The sequence below is a fragment of the Mauremys mutica genome, chromosome 1 (genome assembly GCF_020497125.1).
Source record: "Mauremys mutica isolate MM-2020 ecotype Southern chromosome 1, ASM2049712v1, whole genome shotgun sequence".
NCBI classification, from domain to species: domain Eukaryota; kingdom Metazoa; phylum Chordata; order Testudines; family Geoemydidae; genus Mauremys; species Mauremys mutica.
In genome coordinates, this window is record NC_059072.1 from 318,269,772 (window position 1) to 318,294,997 (window position 25,226).

General features: G+C 44.2%; 1 protein-coding gene across 4 annotated transcripts in view; it reads left to right on the plus strand.

Annotated features, from left to right (window-relative positions):
- SLC7A1 (solute carrier family 7 member 1) overlaps positions 1–17,660 on the plus strand; it is a 31,276-nt gene extending 13,616 nt beyond the window's left edge. The window contains exons 5-13 of one of the 4 annotated variants that reach the window (XR_006579374.1): positions 1,496–1,718; positions 2,504–2,643; positions 4,675–4,777; positions 8,508–8,719; positions 9,010–9,176; positions 10,458–10,566; positions 10,833–12,070; positions 12,305–12,372; positions 13,105–17,659. Coding sequence is in view for 1 of the 4 variants with exons in the window: in XM_045016741.1 (XP_044872676.1) it covers positions 1,496–1,718; positions 2,504–2,643; positions 4,675–4,777; positions 8,508–8,719; positions 9,010–9,176; positions 10,458–10,566; positions 10,833–10,942 (1,064 nt within the window). In the remaining 3 variants the exon portion in view is untranslated. Of the gene's footprint in view, positions 1–1,495; positions 1,719–2,503; positions 2,644–4,674; positions 4,778–8,507; positions 8,720–9,009; positions 9,177–10,457; positions 10,567–10,832 lie in introns of all 4 variants that reach the window. The other 3 variants (XR_006579373.1, XR_006579372.1, XM_045016741.1) reach the window with 3 other exon arrangements.
- The last annotated feature ends 7,566 nt before the right edge of the window (positions 17,661–25,226 follow it).

Below are 25,226 nucleotides of genomic sequence, written 5' to 3' on the forward strand. Positions count from 1 at the left end.
TGATCTTGGGCTAAGTACAAGACTGGGAGTCAGGAGACAGGGCTGTATCCCCAGCTCCGATATGGTCGTCTTGTATGATCTTGAGACAGTCTCTTGGCCTCATGGGTCCTGATCTACAAGATGCTCAAGAGAACTGGCTAGTCACAGGTTTTAATGGGTTTTTTGTTTGTTTTTTGGAGGGGCTTTATGGTGGGGGGAGGGGTGGCTAGAAAAATATTCTTTTTTCAAAATTATAAATTTTGGCAAAACATTTGTTTTCAAAGTTTTTGGTTTCATAATATGGAAACATAGGTTTTGGGGAGTTTTCTCCTCTTTATTTCCCCCGGAGTAAAATGAATAAAAGAAACTGAGTCGGGGGTGAGGGAGGAGAAAGGACGGACAAAAGAAGGATGGTGATAAATTAGAGGAGGTTCAGAGAAGAGCCATGAGAATGATTAAAGGATTAGAAAACCTGCCTTATATTATTAGATTCCAGGATCTTAGTCTATTTAGCTTAACAAAGGGAAGGTTAAGGAGTGATTTTATCACAGTCTGTAGGTACCTACCTGGGGAACAAATGTTTAATAATGGTCTCTTCAATCTAGCAGAGAAAGCTATAACCTGATCCAATGGCTGGAAGTTGAAGCTAGACAAATTCAGACTAGAAATAAGTCCTACATTTTTAACAGTAAGGGTAATTCATCATGGAACAATCTACCAAGGATCATGGTGGATTCTCCATCACTGGCGATTTTTTAAAATCAAGCTGGGATGTTTTCCTAGCATCTCCTCTAGGAATTATTTTGGAGAAGTTCTATGGCCTGTGCTATACAGGAGGTCAGACTAGATGATCACAGTGGGCCCCTCTGGCCTTGGACTTTATGAATCTATGAAGTGTCAAAACCAAAATGGATACAATTTTCACAGAAAATTTTGAATACATGAAAATCCAGCCCCCCTCTTTGCTTTGGAATCCTGTGGAAGGAAAGTGACTGATAGTTTTCACAGAGTCCATTTTTGGGTTTGGGTTTTTGGGTCCATTTTTCCAATTAGCTCAAGTGCTTCCCAATAGGAGCAGAGCACCTTCCATTCCCTTTGACCTGCTGGGGCACCTAGGGCCAAAGTCTTCTCTGAACTCATGGAACTTACACCAGAGATTAACCTGATTCAGAGTGCCCGATGCCCCTGTGAATTAAAGATGAGAGCAACTGTATTGGGGTGAAGCACCCGACCCGATTTTAGAACAAATGCTGGCTCTCTGAATTGTAGTGATAATGATTCTTCTCAAACAGTCAACTAAAACTTGTCACACAAAGTGGTGGCATTCCCCTTTACGGACGTGATCATGAGGGAGATCTCCAGGGACATAAATGGCAGGCCTGGCTCCTCTTGACTGTCACTAGGAGCTGGCCACCTTGCTCTCCCAGGCTCCTTTGAAAGCCGCACGTCGCCTGGGAGTCTCGTTGAATTAGCCTTTTTGTTGTCTGTGGCTGTAACGTAACTGTCTTTGTTCTAGGCGAAGAAGTGAAAAACCCTCAGAAAGCGATTCCCATTGGCATCGTCGCCTCGCTCCTGATCTGCTTCGTCGCTTACTTTGGCGTGTCAGCTGCCCTCACGCTCATGATGCCCTACTACTTGCTCGATCCAAACAGTCCTTTACCCAATGCATTTCAATATGTGGGCTGGGAGGGTGCCAACTATGCAGTGGCCGTTGGTTCACTTTGTGCCCTTTCTACTAGGTGAGATGCTTTTCTCTTGTACCCTTCTCAGTGCAGATTTGTATTTCCATTGCCGCCTCTTTCTGTGTGTTACGAGCTAAGGATCTTAGTCCTATGTCCCTTACACTGGTGTAACTCCACTCCAGTGCCAGAGGATTCAGGCCCTCTGGGTCAAATTCGGGACCCACTGACTTCAATAGGGCCAGGATTTCACCCTGTGTCAAAAGGTTCAAACAAATTCTTAGAATTAGGTTTCACAGATGGAAGCTCCCATTTGTGACTCAGGAAATCTCCATCTTAAGGACCGTCTGAAATTGTGTGTCTCTTGAATATATTAAAAAGAAGTGTTCTTTTACCAGTAGCCCTGGGAAAACAAGACACGACTGACTCAGACAGACCAGATGTAAGCGGGAACAGCTCCATGGAACCAGTGCAGTTTTTGGGTGTTCTGCACCTCTGAAAATCAGGCCACTTCCATGCAGGATCCAAAATCTGGGTGTAGGGCACAGATCCTCCAAGGTCCTAGGCACCTAATGCCCATTGAAATCAACGAGAGTTAAGTGCCTAAGGACCTTTTAAGGATCTGGGCCTAAGTGCCTAGCTTTAGGTATCCACATGTGGAGCCTCATTCCCAGCAGTGAGTAGTGTAGTGGGGGCAGCGCTTGGGGAAGACCTGGGAATTGAAGCTTTGTTAACTAAAGCCATTCCGCTACTGGGCTTCAATTCCCGCACTTCCATTTTTCTGCCTTCGGTCCGTGTGTGGTGTGAGAGCTGTACTAGTAGATAATGCCTTTTTTTCTCCTTAGCCTTCTTGGCTCCATGTTTCCGATGCCTAGAGTGATTTATGCTATGGCAGAAGACGGGCTGCTGTTTAAATGTTTGGCTACGGTCAGCAAGCGAACCAAAACCCCAGCAATAGCTACGGTAACTTCAGGGGCTGTGGCAGGTAAGTGCCAAGAGTTGCATGAATGCACAGAAAGCAAAAATATGCTCCACTATGGGGGAAATACAGCAACTCAGCTCTAATCCTCCATATTGTGTTCTCTAGTTCCACAACATGGCTTCCTGGGTTTAGTTCTGAATTCCCAAAGTCTGAATAGCACAGAACTAGGGAAACACAAAATATCTTTGTATGTGGATATAGATCTTTCTCATGGGGTCTCTCTCAGAACCCACTACTGCCTTCCTTACTCATTAGCACCTTACTCCACTCACTGTTCCTGTCCCAGCGCGCTGCTATGGTTTTTAAAAAAATTAGCTTTGTGCAGAAGGTGGGCAAGCCCAACCCAGGGTCCCTGTGGCTGTGGACTTGCCTGTGCCTACGTATCATGGTGACAGACACTGTATAAAGCCTTTACATAGCTGCCGGAGCTTGGCAGATACCAGTAGGTAACTGTGTCAGTTATCTGCCCTGTGGCCTAGGTATTTGTTAACAAGTTACTTACAGCTGGTAAGATTGCCCCCCAGCCCTCACAAATCCGGGAAGTTTAGCCTCCCGGCTATCAGAGAAAAGCAACAACTCCCTAAATAGTTAAGAACTAACTCTGTGAATGTGTCTCCTCTTTACTCACAACCCCAGAGCTGGGACTGGCAATTGGTGCTAGATGCACCGCATGTGGATGCTGTGGACATTTCAGCTCTTGTGAAACTCTGGCCTTAGTTATGGGGACTGAGCATGTGTCACGGTTTTAAGGTTATTTTAAAATATTTGTATTTAGTGTCTTTCATGTGTTTAGCTGGCCTCCTTCCTAAAGCCCCATATGGCTCTTTTTAAAGCCTCCTATGGGGGCATTGGTTTAATTTTCTGATCAAGGTGCATGGCCAGTAGAAATAGCCTTCCTCCAACTGGATGGGTGGCATGATGCTTTGCTCTAACATGATCACATGACCCTAGGAACTTGGGCCTTAGGCACAGGCGTGTAGTGCCTATGTCTTAATCCTGCCCTGGTGCAGAGTTTAACAGTCCTCTCTCCCCGTCCCGTCCCCCGCAACTGGGACCAGAGTATCTCTCCTCAATGGGTCTCCACCAATCAACCTTCACCACACAAAATCAGTAATCCTTCCTCAGCTTGCTCACTCCTGGACCAGAAATGAGCCTTCTATTGTCCTGCCATCTTTCCCATCAGGCCTTGCTGTAGCCTGAAGTCACCTGAGCTGGGAGGAAAAGCAGCACAAGCAGGAGCTGGGGCCTCAGCTCTTCTTTAAGGCCCAACTTACCCTGTGACACCTCCCAAAATGTGTTTGCAATGCATGGCCAAGGCCTGCTCACCTTCCTGATGACCTCCAGTCATGTCTTTGCTACACGTTTTTACCAGCATGACTTTAAAACCTCAGTGGGGTTTGTAAACTTGAGCAAACATTACAGGCAGAGAAGGGTCACAGACAGAAAGAGACTGGAATGCTTCTTTCCTGTGCTACACACCCCGCCTCCTCTTGAGCTGTATACAGCCTTTACCCAGCAGCCTGAGATGGGCAGATACCAGTAGGTAACTGTGTCAGGAATCTGCCCTGGGGCCTTAGGCATTTGTTAACAAGTTCCTGAGCTTTGACTAATTCCTCCTGGAGTGCCCTTTGGATGTGTTCTGTTCCCCGCTTGATTAGAAGAGGGCCCACCTGCCACGGTCTGGTTCTTGTTGCCAGAGTACAGGGTGGGAGGGAAGTGCTGTAGAGACCAAACAAAGCTCTTAAAGTCATTTTAGGCTGAGTTAGTGGACACCAGAGAGGAGTACAGGGTCTGTCTGTGTCCATCAGCAGCAATAAGAGTTTGGTATGTATTCATTACACCTCAGTCACATTACACCTCAGTCACATCCCTCCTCTCACAAGAGATGCTGGAAAGCCCAGTGTGTCCTTGGGGATTCTCTCAGTGCAGAACTGAAGACAGAGCAATGGTCTTGCTTTAACTATATTGAATTTGACACTCCCATAACATGACTCTTCTGCAAGCTTATCAGTTTCTGTTTTCCACACTCTCCAGCTGCCATGGCCTTTCTTTTCGACCTGAAAGATCTTGTGGATCTTATGTCCATCGGGACCCTGCTGGCTTATTCCTTGGTGGCAGCCTGCGTATTGGTACTGAGGTATGGATTAATGTGATAAACTGTTTGCCAGAGCCTGGGAATGAGCGACAGGGGATGGATCCTGTTCTGTTCATTCCCTCTGGGGCACCTGGCACTGGCCACTGTCAGAAGACAGGATACTGGGCTAGACGGACCTTTGGTCTGACCCAGTGTGGCCGTTCTTATGTTCTTATGATATCCTGGAACCGTGCACAAAGAATCATCTCTTGGGAACATAAAATGTCCCCAAATGTAGCACACATGTCAATACATGACAGGGGCATAGCCACGGGTGGGCCTGGGTGGGCTGCGGTCCACCCACTTAGCATCCAGCCCCACCCAAACCTGAGCAGGAGTGTAGTGCTGTGGGAGAGCCCCTGTATTTATTTACTTTGCAATCTGCCACCTCTGGGCAGCACCGATCAGGGCTCACACCCCTGTCCCCACCGGGCAGTTATTATTTGCACAACACAGAATCAATCCAACACCTTGGACTGGACCTTCCGTAATGACTTTCTTTTTTGTCCAGGGTGGGCTTGCAAAACTTGCTGTCTAGATCGTTCTTTCTTATTAGCATCCACTTCAAAATAAAATGTGCTGGCAACCCTGAATTGATACAACTCTCTTCAAAAGAGGTGCGATACAAAGTCCTAAAGGCACCCGCGCTCCTCCTTCGCTCTCCCTGCAAAGCACTGAATAGGCACGTCATTGGTGCAATTACAACCCAAATCCCTCCCAACCACTTTGCAAAGTGCCTCCCTTCCCCAACTGCTCTGGGTGTCCGGGCGCATGGCTTGGATTTTGCATTCTCTCTTATTTATTATTATTATTATTATTATTTATTATTTCTTTTCAAAGGGAATTGGACATAATTCTCCTTGCAAAGAATAAAGAGCAAAGGGGCTTTTCATGCCCAGTGCCTTAAGCCGCTCTCTCCTCGCTCTTTCTCCTCCCCAGTTGGTTTGGTTTGGTTTGTTAATAATATCCAAGAGATCAAAAAGCAGGCAGTGGCATTCAGCTGCCTGCAAGCACAGGGTGACTGTGTAGGCTTAAGCCAGCCTTGGGGGACAAGCGGGCAGGCGCTCAGTAAAGTACAATGTACAAGATTATCTGTTTTTTTTTTTCATCTCCTCGACCCACACACACACTTTTGCAACACCCACCACTGTCATCAAGGAGGAGATAAGATGAGGATGCTGCAGGACAAGGGCTGTCATTTCATCATAAGGCTTTTTTTAAATGGAGATTTTTCCTTATGGTCTCAGTTTAAATAAATGTTTTAAACCCAGAAAACCAATTTTCCTGTGTGAGTGAAAGGGGTCACTAAACACCTATTCCAGACTTCAAGTCATTGTAAATGTCTGATGCACCTGGGCTCTGCTGTCACAGCTCCCCCCACAAGAACCACCAAGAATCAGCTCCAGTGGTAAAGCAGTCTCAAGCCACATTGCCTTGTGGAAGGACTCACTGCATGCCCAGGAGCCCTGCTGTTGGTTAGGTGGGGATCTGGGGGGAAAAGCCAGTGTGGGGATGCCTGTCAGTGGAGTCTTGCTAAGAGAGGAGAGGGGCCATGTGGTCTAATGATTAGAACAAGAACTGATCATAGGGCTCCTGGGTTCTGTTTCTGACTCTGCCACAGACTGGCTGGGTGACCTTGGGTAAGTCACAAAGGCCCTGATCCTGCAAACACTTATTCTGTGCTGAACTTTACTACTGTAAGTAAATAGTAAAGCTAAGTACAGTAATAGTGATAAAGTTAAACATGTGCATAAGTGTTTGCAGGATCGGGGCCTTAGTGCCTTTTTTTTTATTTTTAAGAAGGGCTGAACACCCACACCTCCAGTTGCCCGAAGCTCATGGTCAGCATGTCTGAAATCTGAGTCTCTAGCTTCTTTGTGCCTCAGTTTACTCAGCTCACCAGGGGGATTATATTTTCCTGCTCCACAGAGCAATTATCAATTCCACACCCCTCATGTTTGTAACAAGCTCGGAGTTGAAAGGTGCCAGGTGACTGTAAAGTATTTATCATTTATTCAAAGCCTAGTTGAGGCCATTATGATGCTCCCATTAGTCACAACAGTCGAAAGAGAGATACTCATCCAGAGTTGAGGCACAGTTACAAACCCTGGGCTCTCCCTGTGTTCTCTTTGCCTGTGCCCTCTCGCTGGATTTCCCCTGTCCAGGCACCCCTGTGTTTTCATTTTATTTCCCAATCTCCTCTCCTGTGTAGCAACTGCAAAATAGCAGCTCCCTTGCAGTCCTTCGGATGGGCACGTGACTCCCTTGTCTGCTGCTACAAGGTGCTGTGCATTTCATCTGGCATGCAGCCCTGCACTCACAAGGCCTCAGCCTTGTTGTAAGCCACAGCCACTTACAGGCCTGAAGAATGGAAGCCTGAGTTCACTGGAGCTTCAGTTTCCCACTTTGCTGCCTGATGTTGCAGCATTTGAGTTGCTGCATAAGTTGTGAGAGGTTCTCACGACTGGTGCAATCTTGCTGAGCTTGCACATCTGCAAAATTCCACATGCATCTTCATTTAAAATACATCTGCCAAAAGAGATTTAAAAGGGGCCCTTTGAAATGGCCTGTTCCTTTACCTGAAGCTTGTGGTATAAACCTACGGAGATTCACCAGTAAGGCTCTTCGTTAAAAGAGAGTTACGGGTGAAAGCGTGCGTGAGAGGAGTTTTTCTTTCTGTTGTGGTAGCCCCTGATCAGGCATCAAGGCCCCATTGTACTAGATACTGGCCACATGCAATAAAAAAACAGTCCCTGTTCCAGCCAGCTTACAATCTTAGCACATAACATGAGACAATAGGCAGATACAGCAAATAGATGGGGTGACAAGGCAACAGTGAGATGATCACGTTTTGTATAATAAATAGCAACTACAGCATGCCAGCTGCCTAGCTATTGGTCTAACTATCCCAGCTCCAGACCTTAAATAGCTGTTCCTTCAAAATTAACTCCCAAGCATTAGAAAGTCTGGAAATGAATGATTAAAAGATCCAGCCAGTTCCCTACTGCCATATCCATTACTCACTGTCACAACCCACTGGTTAGGTGCTGTGTTTTGGTGCTACTCCACTGGGGTGATGGCCCTGCGGGGGGGTGGGGGGGGGTCTGTTAGAAGCTTGTGTGACAGAGCTGCCCTGAGGCTGTTCTAAATTGCTCCAGGAGGTGAACCAGTCTCCAGCTGCCCGAGGGATTTGGGGGCGTTCAAAGGTGACATAAAAGCCACCTTTATCTCCCGTCCCTGGTTCCTCTGCTGAGCATGGCTCAGCCACACCCAAGAATCGGGGCCTATGTGACCCAACGTGCAGTCCTTCATCTAGATCTGAGCAGCCTCTGCTCAGCTCATGGATGGAGCATTGCATTCTGGGACTGTAACACAAGAGTGTGGGAAAGGACCTATTAGGACATCTAGTCCATGCTCCTCCCAAATCCAGGGTTGCTGCCTACAGTATGTTTTCCATACTCCAGCCCCCATTTGTGTGCTCCAGCCTCCAGTTGCCTAATCCCTGTGCAGTGTCCTCCATCCATGCATACCAGATGGCTCCCTTCGGCTCCTGACAAGGAGCCAACGTGGCTCCCATTTCAGTAAATTTTGGCCACAGCATGTCTTCTGAAGCCTTGCAGGTGTCCATAACCACATGGAGAGCTCCGACCAAGCTTTCTTCTAATTCTGGGTGACCGTTTACTGTACTCTCTACCAAGGCCATGCTCTTTTGGTTTTGTTTTCCTTCTCCAAGGTACCAGCCAGAGCAGCCTAACCTGGCCTACCAGATGGCTAGTACAACGGAGGAGCCAGACACCAACGAGTCTGCGAGCACCAGTGGATCACAGGCTCCATTTCTGCCTGAAGAGGAGGAGAAAGAGTCCCAAAACTCCATTCTGTTTCCCCAAAACTCAGATCCCTCCAGACTCTCTGGTTTGGTGGTTAACATCTCATCTTGTATCATAGGTGAGTGCCGTGAGCTGGCATCTCTCTTGCAGTGAGCCAGCTGCCAGTCTAGGGAAGCTCCTTCCAACTCTTCTTGGCATCTTAATCGATAATGTATACGTTTGATTAACTGTTCTAGAGCCCAAGCGCTTGCCTGAGGCAACAAAACAGACATAGAAAACCATGGATTAAATGACTGGTTTAAAAATAAATCCTCAAACAATTAAGCTGAACATGCAGAGGCTGGCTCAGAAATTACAAATGTTTTTCTCAGTCACAATTCAATAAACATTGGCCTGTCTTGTTCTCAGGTTTACTTATCATCAGCTGCTGTAGCTTTACTGTCCTTGGCAAAGACCTGCTGATAAAAGGGACTGTGTGGGCTATCGTCATGATTGCCGTGCTCGTTCTCTTTTGCCTCATTGTCGGTTTAATTATTTGGAGACAACCTGAAAGCAAAACCAAGCTCTCGTTTAAGGTAAGCGGCCTGGGAGGAAGGAATGGCAAAGAGCTATTTGGGAGCTGGCTGTGCATGTGTGTGAGAGGAAAAAGAGAGAGAGAATTTTGGTGCATATTAAAGAGAGGGGCTGATCTTCTTGGCTAGAAGTGGGAACAGGTGAGGCTGGGACACTGGCCGAGCCATCCCACACCACTCTGCCAGTGCATCTCCAACCTGACTGAGAGCAGTCCTGTTCTTACAGCACTAGCCTTCGAATGTGTAGAGAGACGTCCTCTGGGAGCTAGAGATCGCCAAACTCACTTTCCTCTTGTGATCCAAAATTAAACCCAGATTCCCAAAAGCGAAAGATTAGTATGTTAACAACTCACTGCACCTCTACCAAGCCCCTGGAGACAGACTTCATTCTGTCGTATGCTGAGCCAAGCAAATCGCCGATCAAAACCCTGAAGGGCTTATGTTCTGTGGGCACAAACTGGTTCAGTACAAAACAAATAATCTGTGCAGTACAGAAAAGAAGCAGCAGGTGGTCACTGAAGCTGGAATGTGCCATGGAATGGGCAGGTTTTTGGTGTAGAGAATGAAGGAGCTTTGCATATTTTAACTGTGTGGCTGTCCTGTGGACAGGGAGGCGCGAAGTTAGGAGAGAGTGAGACGAGTGACACTTGGGGCAGAACAGAGGAAGCAGGAGGGGGAAGTGGAAGAGAGGAGGGCTGCAATGTAAGTGGGAGTGCAGAGCCCAGGAGGTGAAGAGGAGAGGCTGGAATAGAGGAATCTTTTGCAGAGAGTCAAGAAATAGGATGATGTGGCCAGAGCAGCAGTGAAGGGAGATGATTTTGGAGCAGCTTTTTGGATGGACTGGGACAAGGAGAGTGGGTGGAGAGGGAGGCCACAGAGGAGAGGGATGAATTGTAGGGGAAGCAGGAGCAGGATTAGGTGGGGTCCTGGGTATGAGGCGAAAAAGAGAGCGAGGAATCAAAGCTGACTCCCAGGTAGGGGAGGATGATGATGCTGCTGCTGACCGTATCAGAGCGGGATAGTGGAAAGGGCTTTGGAAGGAAGATGATTAGTTTGTGGCGGCAACTGGAGGGAAAATCCAAGCCAAAGGGCTTTCTGTGTACACGGGGCTGGTGCTCATGGTGGTCCTCACCTTGGGAGAATGGAGAGCTACGTTTTGACAGACTCATCACTTCTCCAGGAGCCTCTGGCAGATGAGGCTTGGCAGCCTCCTGCTTACAAGGGACATTCATATCTGTGTATTATCATAATCTGCAAACGTCCCTGGTCTCTCTTTCTTTTCAGGTACCTCTTTTGCCTTTACTTCCTATTCTGAGTATTTTTGTGAATGTTTATCTCATGATGCAGCTGGATAAAGGGACCTGGATACGGTTTGCTGTCTGGATGTTCTTGGGTGAGTTTAAAAATGTGTCTTTTTAGCCATTTGAGGTTGAGAACCCAAACTTATTTTAAATGTGTATGGCCAAATTCTGCCCTCTCGGTGTCCTTAGTTAGCCTCATTGACTTTAGTTGCAATGCTGGATATTGCTACACTATCAAGCGTTGGCAAGATTAGTATTAGCTGCCAGTACGTTTTATTGAGACGAAGCGGCCCCTGAGTGTGAAAAGTAGCTTCCGGTTGGTTATAGTGCTGACGTTTCCCCTCCTCTGCTCCCACAGGTTTTATCATTTACTTTGCATATGGAATGGGGCACAGCATGGAAGCTACAGATTCAGCACCGCCAGATTCAGAAAGAAACATAGACCTCAACTCGGACAGCTGTAAATGATAGCATGTTTGGCTGAAGAGCAGCCCAGCCGTCGCGTCAGACAAGGAAGCTTCATCTCGGGGACCCTGAACTACTTCCTCTGTTAACCCGTGCAGCAGAGGATGGGATTCCCAGCCTTGCTTGCTGCAAGTTGAAGCTCGATTTACCTTGGTGATGCTGTAAAAAGGGATCACAAGGAAAACACCGCGCCTCTGGCATACTCCCAACAACACTGTTCCCTGGACTGCAGGCGCTCGCTCGCTCTTTTTTTTTTTTTTTAAATGTATAGAAAGAAAACCGCTCCTCTGTGTGCCAGTTAACCTTCAATGCTGCTATGAGACTAGGCCTCCTGAAAGTCCTTCTTTCAGTAGTCCTGTGAATTAACTCCCCAGGTACTTGTTTTTAAATGGAACAGACTCTGAAATGCTAATGTCATTCCTAGATCAGATCCTTGGATCAAATGATGTGGGCTGTATCACAAAAAAAGTCTCTCACCAAAAATAATCTCCCATCTGGTTAAAAAGTGCCTGCAATGAGTTACATTTTAAAGAAAAGCATCCAGTGGCATTATTTTAATTGTAATTAACTTCTGAATAGATACTTGTATACTTTAAAATGCAGCTTTGCCGTGATGTTTAGGGGAGCTGCTCTTAGGCTGAATTCCCTTTTCCTTCATGCAGCGAGTACAGACAAATGCTTCTGTGAATAACAGACCCCACCGCTCACTAGAGGGGCCTCCGGCTGTAGCTGTAAATTTGCTTGGTGTAAGTATCAGAGGGGGAGCCGTGTTAGTCTGGATCTGTAAAAAGCAACAAAGAGTCCCGTGGCACCTTAAAGACTAACAGTTAGTCTTTAAGGTGCCACAGGACTCTTCGTTGCTTTTGGTGTAAGTAGTTCAGTGGCGCTAGGCGTGGGTGTCTCCTAAGAGCCCTCTGTCAAAGTCAATGGAGATAGTCCTGGTTTATGCCAGTCAAAGTTAGAAGAGAAGCTGACCCTGAGAGTTCGTTTTTTACTTCAATGGGCACAACAGGTTGAAGCCCGTAGAAAATGACGCACAAAAATTCTCACAGTACTCAAAATCTGCGACTCTCACAGCTCCTGTCAGCTCTACACAATGGAGCATGCCGCCTCCTGCCCAGCAAGGCTGAGGTAAGCTGAAAGGCCTGATCGACACTGGTATGTGTAAGCAGTTAAACCCGCTGTGTGGACACGCTTATTCTGGTATACAAGTGACTCTTTTTGGTTGTGCTTACACCCCTTCCCAGGCAACGTAAGCTACAATGGACTCCTGTGCCAGAGTCAGTGTGTCCCCACAAGAGTTATACTAGTGTAATTGTATCGGGTTACATTCACTCCTTCACTTACGCTGAAATTTTTTTCCAGAGTAGACAATTCCTTATGGCGAAAGTCTTCTCTCCCACCCTGAGCAGAGCTCTGTCTAGGTATCTCAGGTAAGGCCCCCATTACCATAATGTCTGAGCACTTCTCAAACTTTAATGTGTTGGTCCTTATAATGCCCCTATCTTATCCCCAGAGGCACAGAGCAGATACTAAACCTATGCCCAAGTTGGGGCTGAGATTCCCAGCAGCTCCAGGAGACACACCTGTGCTAGCCTGAATGTAGCTACAGCGCTGTCAAGGGTTAGCCAGCCAAAGGACGTGTCTAGGGTTTTGCATGGGATTGTATTCGGGCGGCTAGCACCTCCTGCCACTTCAGCTACAAGAGCTAGCCATGGGTATGGCTCCTCAAGCTGGGAAGCAAACCCCCAGCTCACTGTATAGCTGTCCCCTAAATTACTTGCCGAAGATCATTCCGACAGTTTGAGGTGCAGCATGGACTAGAACTCTGGTCTCCCACATCCCAGGCTAGTGACCTAACCACTGGACCATCCTTCCACCTGTTACACTAAGTAGGGCTTAAATGGTGTAGAGACATTGTCCTGGCTTTCTGCACAGGAGTGAATTTAACCCATAGCCCGTTTTTGTAGGCCACTGCTGATCTGCCACAGGTTCAGAATTTGTCTAGTGCCGTTTCAGTGATAGCAGATGGTGGGACTTCAGTAACACATGGATCATTTTAACACTGTTCTATGTGCTGCTTATAGTACAAAATAAGGGCGAAGTCCTGCTCTTGGAGCTGTACAGTGGATCTTGACTGTCAGTCAAGTCTCTTCTCTCCTCAGACATGTGAAATTCCAAGAGTTCTACGCACGCGGGGAAGGAAGAATGTCAGAGTCAAGAACCACGATGGAGTTCTCATCCTTCTATCCTAAATAGAGACACTCCTAGTATACTTCACATGCTCATAAAAAGTACTGATGTGAGAGAAAACCAACAGAAGAGAACAGTGTTTCCTGTGCTACCAAAAACAGCTGAGTGCTTTTCTCCAGCTTGGGCAACAGCTTTTAAGCAGTTGTTAATTTTAGCACTGCGTGAATATTCGAAGGGGGTGAGTGCTGGCTGAAAGGTGGGTTTTGAAAGGAAAACTATTTAAATATAGGCAGATTGCTTGCTGTAAAAATGTTTTGATAAATGTTAACTTATTTTTTTTTGTCTTGCATTGTTTGTCTTCTTTGGGACCTGCTTGGTCTTCGTGTTCCACTACTTTAGCTCAGCTAATTACACATAAAGTGCAGAAAATAGCATTACTTAGAAGAAAAGGGAAATTTTTGGTGGGAGACCGTTTTTCTTTCATTTCCTTTTCTGTGAGAAAGTTCAGAGGAAAAAAAATCCTATTTAATTATAACTGGTAGTTAAATTATCTCTTACATACACATGTCCAGAGTTTTCTTTCACAAGTTGAAAGGTAAAGTTCCACCAAAAACTTTCTAGGATAATGACACTGATTGTGCTAAATATATGAAGCCCTTTTTTCCCCCTCTGATGTCCAAATGTACCATAGTCCAAGCTGAGTATCAGGGAAGACATGCAAATACTGCTGTAATCTTGCTGTTGTGAAGAACATGCCTGCATTTAGTTGAGCTTCTTTTTGTAAATAGTTCAGTAATTATTCTATGTTTATAAGAGTATTTTGTATAGCTGCCAGAGCATTTCTGTGTATATAAAGTTGGGTATAGAAATTATGCCTTCTTTGGGATAACGAAAGCAAGAAGAATTGGCCACTTTTTTTCAGAGGAGAGGCAGTGGCAAATGTGGCCTGTCAGAATTTTCAAGGCAGCCTCTTCCCTCAGGAATTTGATCTCATTTGAACTCTATTTGCTCATACATATCTGAGGGAAGGTGCCTTCTGGGGGAGATCTGTAGATGTTTATTTTTAGTTATCTAATACTTGTATGCCAGTCCCTACTGGATTAAAATGGCTGTGTCAACTCCCCCACATCAAGACAGTTTTATCAATATAGCATCCCTTTTTTTTTTAAGGGACTAGATCCTGTTAACATTTTTCAAATGAAAACTTAGGTCAAAAAATTGTCTGTTTCAAAAAGAGGTATTTTTATGTGTGAAACCGATTAGATTTTTAAAAAATATTTTTTCTTTGAAAATGGTAAATGAAAAATGTAACCTGTTGGTTTTTGTCTTCATTTTTCCTCTCTGTTTTCCATTACTGTTGAGTTCCTCATGTATGTGTTGAGATGGTGATTTCTTCTTGTTACTCTTTTCAGTCTTTGTCATCCTGAGTTGTTGATTTTTATTTCTTTCTTGCCACTATTGTTTGATCATCTTAGTCGCTTAGTGTGATTTTTTTTTGTTCAAATTAAAAAATAAATCACTTTTGAAAACTACTGATTAAAAAAAATGCAGTGGAAAAATTTTGAAAAATAAAACACCAGCTTCCTTCAAAAACTACTGCAAGTAAATTTTCAGATAATTTCCGGGGTGGGTTTTCAATCAGCTTTTGAAGGAAAGGCAGATATACAACCTGATTGCTTCTGTTGAAGTCAGTGACAAAACCTCCGTTAACTTATTTGGCTAAATTCATCCCTGGTGACTTAGATGGATGAAGTTCTACCGGGGATGAATGTGACCCATTGACTTCAGTGCAAACAGGGATGGGTCCATAATTAAAACTCTGCAGATGGTTAGCAGACTGAAGTCCCAAATGGCTTCAGTGCTGTTTTTCTGGTTTTAGTGACCATCTGTTTAGAGTTAGTGTTGGAAAGGTTAGGTTTTAATTAGCAAATATTTGGAACTGTCATATTTGCCCTTCAGCTGAAATGGGTGAAAAGAAATTCCATCACTAACCATAAAAAATGTACAAAGAAGGAAAGTTAAGAACATATCATATGATATGTTGCTCTTGTAGATATCTAGCTTCCTCCTCTGTTGCTGTCAGTTCAGTTAACAGACAGCAATGTGAACTATTCTGGTTCTATTTTGGACAGTCAGTCACTACAGTTCATACAAATATTGCCCCGATTCAAAATTTTTAAATTCCTGTTAGTACAAAAATGTCCACTCATGAACACTGAAAAAGCTAGTTAGAAATGCTCATCAGTATCATCTGTCAAAAGTAATAGACAATCAAAACCTGATCCTTCCAAGCCTATGCACGGGGAATGTGTTCCAAGCAAACCAATCTGCTTACTAGCAGAGAGGTCTGGTGTCTCTCTCACCTTCACTTCACAATGAATATTGAGCCAGGCTTCTATTTTAAGAGAGTGGCTGCTCTCCCCTTTAGCACAAGAGCAGATTTGTTTCTGAGTCCTTGAGGTGGATACACTTTCAGCATCATGAGCTTGATTATTGGACATATGTTCACTGGGAAGTTTCAGTGAAACTTCTAAATCCTTTTTAGCCAAAAATATACTTAGTGTTGTGTGTTTTTTTAAAAATCCATTTTGTTCTCCATTGTACATGTGGGTTTACTGACCACACCTGTGTTAGGGGCACCATGACTTCCTCTTTACAACTCACTGCATGCTCCTACTCATTGGATGCCAGTGGATGGCCATTTCTTAGTTGAAGCCAAATCTCTGTTGTGTTTGAGGCTACTGGAGTGGGGGTGTCATGTAAGTGCCATAGTATTTCCCGCTCCCCACCTCCCAACTTCCAAATCCACATCAGGACATACTTCACTGGCCTGGAGACTGCCGCAGATTTGGTACATCATTCACTTGGATGAAATTCAACCCCCCCCCCACCCCCCACTCAAGTAGAGGCCCCTAGAGACCTGGCACTCCTTGTGTTAAGTTTTTTTAAGAGGTGCATAGGCCTTTGTGCAGGGTTGCAGTTCACCCTTGCTGTAGAATTTATTTTAACACTGCCTTCTGTTCACTATCATTTTTCTTTGCTTCCACACACGCTATTGACAGGGTAGCTGGGTGATGCGTTACCAGACTTGGGGGACTGTCGGAAGAGCCAGAGCACGTTCTAGTATTTTAACTGTATTCATAGAATCATAGAATCTCAGGGTTGGAAGGGACCTCAGGAGGTCATCTATTCCAACCCCCTGCTCAAAGCAGGACCAAACCCAACAATTACCGGAGTCTTACTGAACTCATGTAAAGGCAGAATTGTGTACAAATAATGTCTAGTTTTGTGTGCATTTGATTATGGTAGGATGGCATAGTTAGGGGAGATGTGGGTGGTAGGCACTTCATAGGCATAAAGGAGGGGCCTCTATTTTACCAGGATCGTTGGAATTTCTAGTGAAATGTTTATTGACATGCTGGTATGAGAAGCCATGTTCTGTACAGCATTTCATCACTGTAACCATGATGCCTGATGCAATTTTATAGTTTTGCCCCTATTCACACTACTCCTCTTTCAGCAGCGGGAAGGGTAGATAATTTACGGCTATTAATGATGAATGGGGTTCAGAGCATGTTACAGACGCAAATGTATCATACAAAAATTTCCAGGCATTTGACATGGAGAAAAGGGACATGAAAAGGCCTCTAGGTTTTCTGAATCCTTCCTGTTTAGTCAGTTAACAGCTGATTTTTATCATATGAAACATGTCTGATAACCAAACTAGAAACCAAATGGTGTAAGAACGTGCTTGTTATGAAACTCCAAGCCATGATTTCCTCAGGGTATTTGCTCTTGGCTCCTGCTCCAAGAAGTGAGGTTAGTCCAAGATATGCAAACTTCTAATCAATATGGCATCTTTTCTCCACTGATAACTTACAGCAAGTCTTTGGCATAGTAACATCGGTGTTTCCAGATGATGGGATGGCTGAGACACCTGTTTACATTGTGCCTTTCAGCTTCAATTGATTGTAGGAACACAACTTTGGATCGGTTTATGTGTTACAAACCTACCGTTAAACAGGTGGGGTTTCTTCAGTGAAGTTGCTTTTACTGACTGAGAAGCCATGGAAGGGTCTACCTATTTTTTTTTTATTGATCAAAATGTACATACATTTCTGTTGTTTGGTTTGTTCGATTTTTTTCTAATGATTTTTCAGAATGTCTTACAGTTGTGATAAATGGTTAGACTTCTAGTCCTAGCTCTGCAAATCTAGTTTTTCTCTCTTGTGTGGCGTTTATTTTGTTTCGTTATGAATTCTTTTTTAAACCGTGTACTTTTTAGACCATAGAATTACGTTTTAAAAATGTGAAATTTTCACCCAGAGCACAGCATGGGCAGACGGACACTTTTCAACAGACAACACTGTAAATAAATCTCCCCTGGACTGTGCTTTTTGACTTTGGAAATCAACTTGTACAGTATTAAAATGTTTTCATGAAATTCAGATCAATTAGGTCTACTGATTCATCCTTATTTTCCAGTCTGATTTGTATATTCCCACTTGTTTCACCAGATCTGTCAGACATGGTCTTATGTGTATAAATCCATCCTTCAGAAGCCTATTGTTAATCTGATTCCCAGTATAATTCTGTCCTTTACCCCCACTCCTGGGATCCTTCTCCTCAACTGCTGACAGGTCTGTACTTCAATAGATTCTCCTTTCTTAACTGCTCTAGCAACAATCCAGAAGCTGCATCTTCAGTTAATTGAGACTGACAAAGACTTTCCTATTTCTCTTATTATTTCTAATCAAAATTTCTGGGCTACAGTTGTCCTAGGGTGGGTCCATTTTTATCAGTGCTAAGGCCCTGCTCTTGTGAGTTGGTCAGAGCCCCGTACTTCTAGTGAGACACACCTCCATCCTAAGGACTGGCCCTGTGTTAACTAATCCACTGATGCTCACCCACCTTTGCAGAGTACTTTGGCTGACAAGTTCTACATAATGTGCCAAGAATTATGTAAAAAGCGACAAAGAGTCCTGTGGCACCTTACAGACTAACAGACATATTGGAGCATAAGCTTTCGGGGTGAATACCCACGACATGCATCCGACGAAGTGGGTATTCACCCATGAAAGCTCATGCTCCAATACGTCTGTTAGTCTATAAGGTGCCACAGGACTCTTTGCTGCTTTTACAGATCCAGACTAACACGGCCACCCCTCTGATACTTGACAAGAATTATGTACTGCACTTTCCTGGGTATTATTTTTCTAAATGCTTATATGACCCCCCCCCCCCCCCAAACACTGCAGTAATAAGCACTTTTTTCCTTTCCTACTATTTCCTTTCAATTTTTGCATTTTTCAGTCATATCATGAACCATTCAAGCGTCCCACAGAAACCTTCTCTTTTTGATCTCACCTATATAGTACATAACTCCATTAAAAGAATGCTAAGGCTGCAAAGTCAAGAACTCAAAAGTTAAGAAATGCCAGAATGAAGACTGCCCATGCAACCTTAGTTTATCCCGATCCGGTGGGTAGTGAAGACATACCCTCTGTCTCCTGCTCATGCTCATTACTCCACTGTGGCTTGCCCTACATGTATATCCCTGTCCCTCCATTTTCATGTGGCTGCCATGCTGCCCTTCAACCTATGGGTGGCCTGCCTGCATCTGCCTGCTATGGGGTCTGACAGGTGGCAGGTGTTAGGAACGCTTAGGGCTGCACCACACTGGTGAGAAAGATATTACTGTACCCCCACTTGGCTTGATAATCCCAGTTCGGGGCTCTGGGGTTTCAGCCAGACTCAGCTACCCGGGAGCTGTGGGATATATGTAATTAGGATTCAGGCACTTTTGCAAATGCTGACCGGTGGCAATGTCTGTTCCCCTAAGGGGACTGGTGTAGGTGACAGCTATGAAAATGTCAGTGGCACATCAGGGTGGACTTAGACTGCTCTGGGGCCAGGTGGCTCAAAAGTTAGTTACCCAGGAAATAAGGAACAAACAATAATAATTCCTAGCTCTTATACAGCACTTTTCACCCATAAATCTCAAAGTGCTTTACAAAGAAGGGCAGTACTATCATTCCCATTTTACAGATGGGAAAACTGAGGCATAGGGAGGTGAAATGACTTGCCCGAGGTCACCCAACAAATCAGTGCTAAAGCTATGCATTGAGCCCAGGTTTCCTGCTTCCTAGGCCAATGCACTAGTCACTACGCTGCACTTCCTTAAGCTTGGTGTAAAGAGCTCGCTTGCAGAGACAGGGATAGAATCCATTTCGCCAGGCCACCATTCAATTGCCTTAACCGTGAGACCATCCCTTCTCTTGCAGTTTCCTGCATCATTCACTATAGACCTAACTTCTGCAACAAAAGAAGCAGGGGGTCCTGCAGACAACAACCTCCTTTATGGCACAAACCTGATCAATTCCCTGAGTATAGTCCATCAAGTGCACTTCATCAGGCAGGGGTGTGTGTCTTTTTATGTAACTTTTGTAAATGTAATTGTCTAAATTTTATAAAAGTAAACACGAACCACAAAACCTGAAATTCCATGATATGGAACCATATTGCCATCCGTGGTTCAGCAGTAGGGTTAGACCCTTTGCTCCACAGCGCAGGCCTGCCACGTCAGTAACTGATAGCAGTAGTAGCTTGTCATTAAGGCTGTAAAATGATTAAAACAAATAATTGCAATTAATCATGAGATTAAAAAATAGTTGTGAATAATTGCAGTTTTAAGCGCACTATTAAACAGTAAAGGAATACCAATTTAAATATATAATAAATATTTTTGGATGTTTTTCTACATTTTCAAATTTATTGCTTTCAGTTACAACACAGAATACAAAGAGTACACTGCTCACTTTATATTATTTTTTATTGCACTTTTTTTACAGTGCAAATATTTGTAATCTACAAGTCAAAGCATCAAGGGGCATACAAATGTTTAGCATATCTGGCATGTAAATACCTTGCAATGCCGGCTACAACAGTGCCATGTGAATGCCTGTTCTCACTTTCAGGTGACACTGTAAATAAGAAATGGGCAGCGTTATCACCCGTAAATGTAAACAAACTGGTTTATCTTAGCAGTTGGCTGAACAAGAAGAGGACTGAGTGGCCTTCTAGGCTCTAAAGTTTTACATTGTTTTATATTTGAGTGCAGGTATGTGAAAAACAATCTACATTTGTAAATTACACTTTCACGATAAAGAGATTGCACTACAGTATGTGTATGAGGTGAATTGAAAAATACTATTTCTTTTATATCTTTATAGTGTGAATATTTGTAATAAACATAATATAGAGTGAGCACTGTACACTTTGTATTCTGTGTTTCAATTGAAATCAATATATTTGAAAATGTAGAAAAACATCCAAAATATTTATAATAAATTTAAATTGGTATTCTAGTATTGTTTAACAGCGATCAAAACTGTGCTCAATCATTAGTTTATTTGTTTTGTTTAATCGCTTGCATTGACTCTAATTAATTGAGAGCCCTGCTTGTCATCCTTTAGAGCAGAGGGTCTCAGGACAAATTATTTGGTGGCCTCAGAGTGCAGCCACCCACTCTTGCAGGTGGCCACTCTCACACTTTTCCCTAAAATACTTAGCTTTCAGAAAACCATAAATATGCACATAGACAGATCCAAATCATTGTAATGTATTTATTACTAGCTAGCAAATCTGTTTTGAAAAGTATTAACAAACGTACAAGTATCACTTTTCACAGCAGACTTACACAGCCCTGGCAAGTTTGGGGACAAATTAAGCCCTGGATGGAGGCAGCAGGAAGCCCTGTGGCCAGAGCCCGAAGCCCTGTGGCTGGAGGATGGGGCCCAGGGACAGAGCCCAAAGCTGTGAGGCCAGAGCCTGGGGCTGAAGCCCAAAGCCTGAGCCCCAATGCCCCTGGGAAATTTACCTGCTGCCTGCTCCACCAGCATTGTGCCCAGGTATCTCCAGAGGGGGCAGGAGCAGGGGTAGGACCCAAATCCTACTGGTGGCCTCAGCAACCAAAACCAAGGCGGTGCATCCAGGAGCACCAGGGAGGGGGCGGGGCCGCTACTTTGCCTTTCCCCACCCCCAAATTAGAGCCCAGGAGGCTATGGCTGCAAGAACAGCCCTTGGTGGCCGCAGTTGAGAAACGCTGCTTTAGAGGCAGGATGAGACATGCACTCTGCCAGTGAGTGTCATAAGTATTTGCTAACAGGAGGAGAGGGGTGCAGGACCACTTGGTTCTGTTCCAAGCGATGGGATTGTACTGTAGTGGTTATAGACCCTTCTGCTGTTAGCCCCTCCAGCCTGTCTGTCCTTGTCCCAGTCTCCCCCTGCCCTCTTCTATCCCGTCCCCCTCAATCCCACATCCCTGCCCCCCCCATCATCCCAATCGCTCTTCCTCACCAGGCCTTCTAACAAGTTGCTACCGAATATGTGACTTTCAGAGACTTATAAATTGGGTACATTCTGGCAGATTTTTTCACAGGGAACGCAAAAGGCACATCCCCAGCACCACTGCCAAATTTCAAAGTACAGAGGTGCTAGAGCGGCTCATTGAAAAGATTGTACGCATTTTTTTTAACATTTGCAAGCAATATATTTCCCCCTAATCTCAGTCTGTGAAATGGCTGAGCAGTTTTGCTGACATTTTCAAAGAATTTCATCCGGAGGCAGCCAATCGGGCATGCAAAATTACAGCCTGAAATGGTTGTTCAGCAAAGTTATAAGCGAAAACGGTCTTTCTTATGATAAGTGTCAGGCAATCCTAACTAGAGGTGACTGAGTCTAATCGGTGCAGGCTCCCCGTGTGCTTCTTTGCACTAGCAAACTACAGGAGAATTAGCATTGGGAATATGTCATATTGTCTAAAAGCTTGATCCTGCTAGATAATGGACATGTCCAGGAAGTCTAAACTCCTGTAGAAGTCATTGTAAGGCTCTGACTAACTCATAGGGTCACAGACCAAGGCCAGCATGGAACAACTGTGATCATCTAGTTTGCCCTCTTGCATACCAGAGGTCATAGAACTACCCCCAAAATAATTCCTAGAGCAGAACTTTTAGAAAAACATCCCAGCTTGATTTGAAAATTGGCAGTGATGGAGAACTTACACAGGACCTTGTGTAAGTTCTTCCAATGGTTAATTACTCTCACTGCTAAAAATATACAACATATTTCCAGCCTAACGTCACCTTCCAGCCATTGGATCAGTCTCTGTGAGACTGAAAAGTAGTTGTTCCCTATATTGGTTGATACAGACTGTTATCAAGTCACCCCGTAACTATTCTGTTAAGCTAAATAGGTTGAGCTCCTTGAATCTATCACTACAAGGAATGGTTTCTAATTTTTTCATCATTCTCCTGGCTCGTCTCTGAACCTCTCCAATTTACCAGCATCCTTCCTGAAGTACGGGCACCAGAACTGAGGACAGTATTCCAGCAGTAGTCACACTAGTGCTAAATCCAGAGGTAAAATAACCTCTGTACTTCTCAAGATTCCCCTGTTTATGCATCCCAGGATTGCATTAGCACTTTTGGCCACAGCATGGCACTGGCAGCTCATGTTTAGCTGGTTATCCATCAATCTTTTTCAGCATTGCTGCTTCCCAGGAGAATCTCCCATCATGTAAGTATGGCCTACATTCTTTGTTCCTAGAGGTATACATTTATATTTAGCCATATTAAAATGTATATTGTTTCCTTGCACCCAAGTGATCCAGATTGTGTGGTATCAGTGACATATCCTCTTTATAATTTACCATGCTCCCAATGTTTGTGTCACCGGCAAATGTTATCAGTGATGACTGTTTTCTTCTAGGTCATTTATAAAAAAGTAAACTAACCTAGGGCCAAGAATCGACCCCTGCAGGATCCAACTAGAAACACATCTGTTCAATGATGATTCCCTGTTTTCAATTACATTGTGAGATCTATCAGACAGACATCTTTTAATCCACTTAATGTATGCCATCTTAACTTTATATCTTTCTAGTTTTTTAATTAAAATATCATGTGTTAAATGTCTTACAGAAATCTAAGTATATTCTATCAACAATGCTTATCTTTATCAACCAAACTAGTAATCTCATCAAAATGGATATCAAGTTACTTTGACAGGCTCTATTTTCCATAAACTCATGCTGATTGGCATTAATTACATTACCCTCCTTTAATTCTTTGTCACTCGAGCCCCATATCAACTGCTCCATTATCTTGCCCAGGATCCATGTCTCTTGAGTGAGTGCCACCCATCTCTTTCACTTGTACAGTTCCTAATTTCAGGAGAGGATCAAGAATAAGTAAAATATATTTACTGAATTTAGACTTCGGCAAAATTTAGTCATTAAGATAAATTCATGGTGGTTAAGTCCATAAATGGCTATTAGCGAGGATGGGTAAAGAATGGTGTCCCTAGCCTCTGTTCGTCAGAGGATGGAGCTGGATGGCAGGAGAGAGATCACTTGATCATTGCCTGTTAGGTTCACTCCATCTGGGGCACCTGGCATTGGCCACTGTCGGCAGACAGATACTGGGCTAGATGGACCTTTGGTCTGACCCAGTACGGCCGTTCTTATGTTAAGATTTGAATCTAATTTATAGCATGGGAAATGCAGTCATGTAACCCAATCAACCAGACCTATTTTCCCCCCAACACACACAGCCACACATACACAGCCATAAAGAAAACACAACAACACACCAGTTTGCATGCTTCCATCCATATTTATGCTGGAGCATGAATTTATTATCAGGAATATATTACACTCATCTGTACATCATAACAGAAATAATACAAACTTTTCCTGTAATTCATTAACCACGTATTAAATCAGACTACAGAACTCCTACTGCGTGGGAAAAACTTTACAGAAGGATCCCCAGTGTGTCCATGGGACACAAATGCAATCATTGCAGAGACAAAAAATACCTGATTTTGTTTGTTTGTTTTTTTTCTCACCAAAAAATGAACGTAACCATTAGGTACCTACTGATTTATTGTAAGCAAATTATTTCAGTGAAATGCAGGAACTTATCTACTGATTTGATTTATGCAGATTTCTTAGTTGCAAGAATTCAAACACTGCTCATGTCCCACAGACAGATGTGAAGAAAAAAGAGACAAAAAAGAATTTGTTGCTCTCTTTTTCATCACTTGCCTCTAAGGGCTGGTGTACACTAAAGCTGTCAGTCGACCTAAGTTACGCGACTGAAGTTGACAGGACTTAGGTTGACTGATAGCAGTGTCTACACCACAGTGTGTCAACGGGAGATGCTCTCCCACTGACTTACCTTCCGCCTCTCAGGGAGGTGGAGTACAGACATCAATGAGAGAGCGTTCTGCCATCGACTTAGCTTGTCTTCACCAGACCCACTAAATCAACACCACTGCATCGCTCGGAGCCGTGCTGATTTAGCCAGAAGTATAGACAAGCCGTAAGTGAGGCTGCCCACCAGCTGGCTATGGTCTCAAGGAGGCCCTGCTTCACATGCTCATTCTTTCTGAGGAAGACACTTGTTGGGTGGGAGGAATTGGAAGGTGGTTGGGGTGGATGGGCTGTTTAAAAACTCTTTCCAGGGACCATCCTTGGGGCAGAGGCTATGGCTTAATTTGCGTTTGTACAGCAACTACAATGGAGCCTTCAATCTGATAGGGTCCTTTGGGTGCTGTTGCAGTAGAAATAATAAATACGCTTAAGGCCATGCCTCCAAATAAGCTTGCAGTTGTATTTTTATAGCGCAATTGTGACAATGTTTTTTTTAAATTATTTTTATAGAGCAATGGTCCCCAGGAGTAATTACTCCCTATGGATATGTCACCTACATCCTTTTGCTATCTAAAAGGTAATAGCAATAATCAAGTATCATTGACCTGCCTGGCTGAGTCATCTCTATAAGGGAAAGGGAGTGGAAGAATAATCACATAAAGTGTGCTACTTACAGGCCCTGTGCCACCAATGTTGCACCCCCCGCCCCCGCCCTACCCATCGCTGAGCCCAACACTGATCATTTCACCTGCTCAGTACTTACAAACTAAATGAAAACTAACGTAGAATGCTAGTCATAAACCAGTCATGAATTTGGTGCTAAAGAGAAGTGCCATGACTGGAAGCAATCCGACTACTCTTGCCAACTTCCCCTTG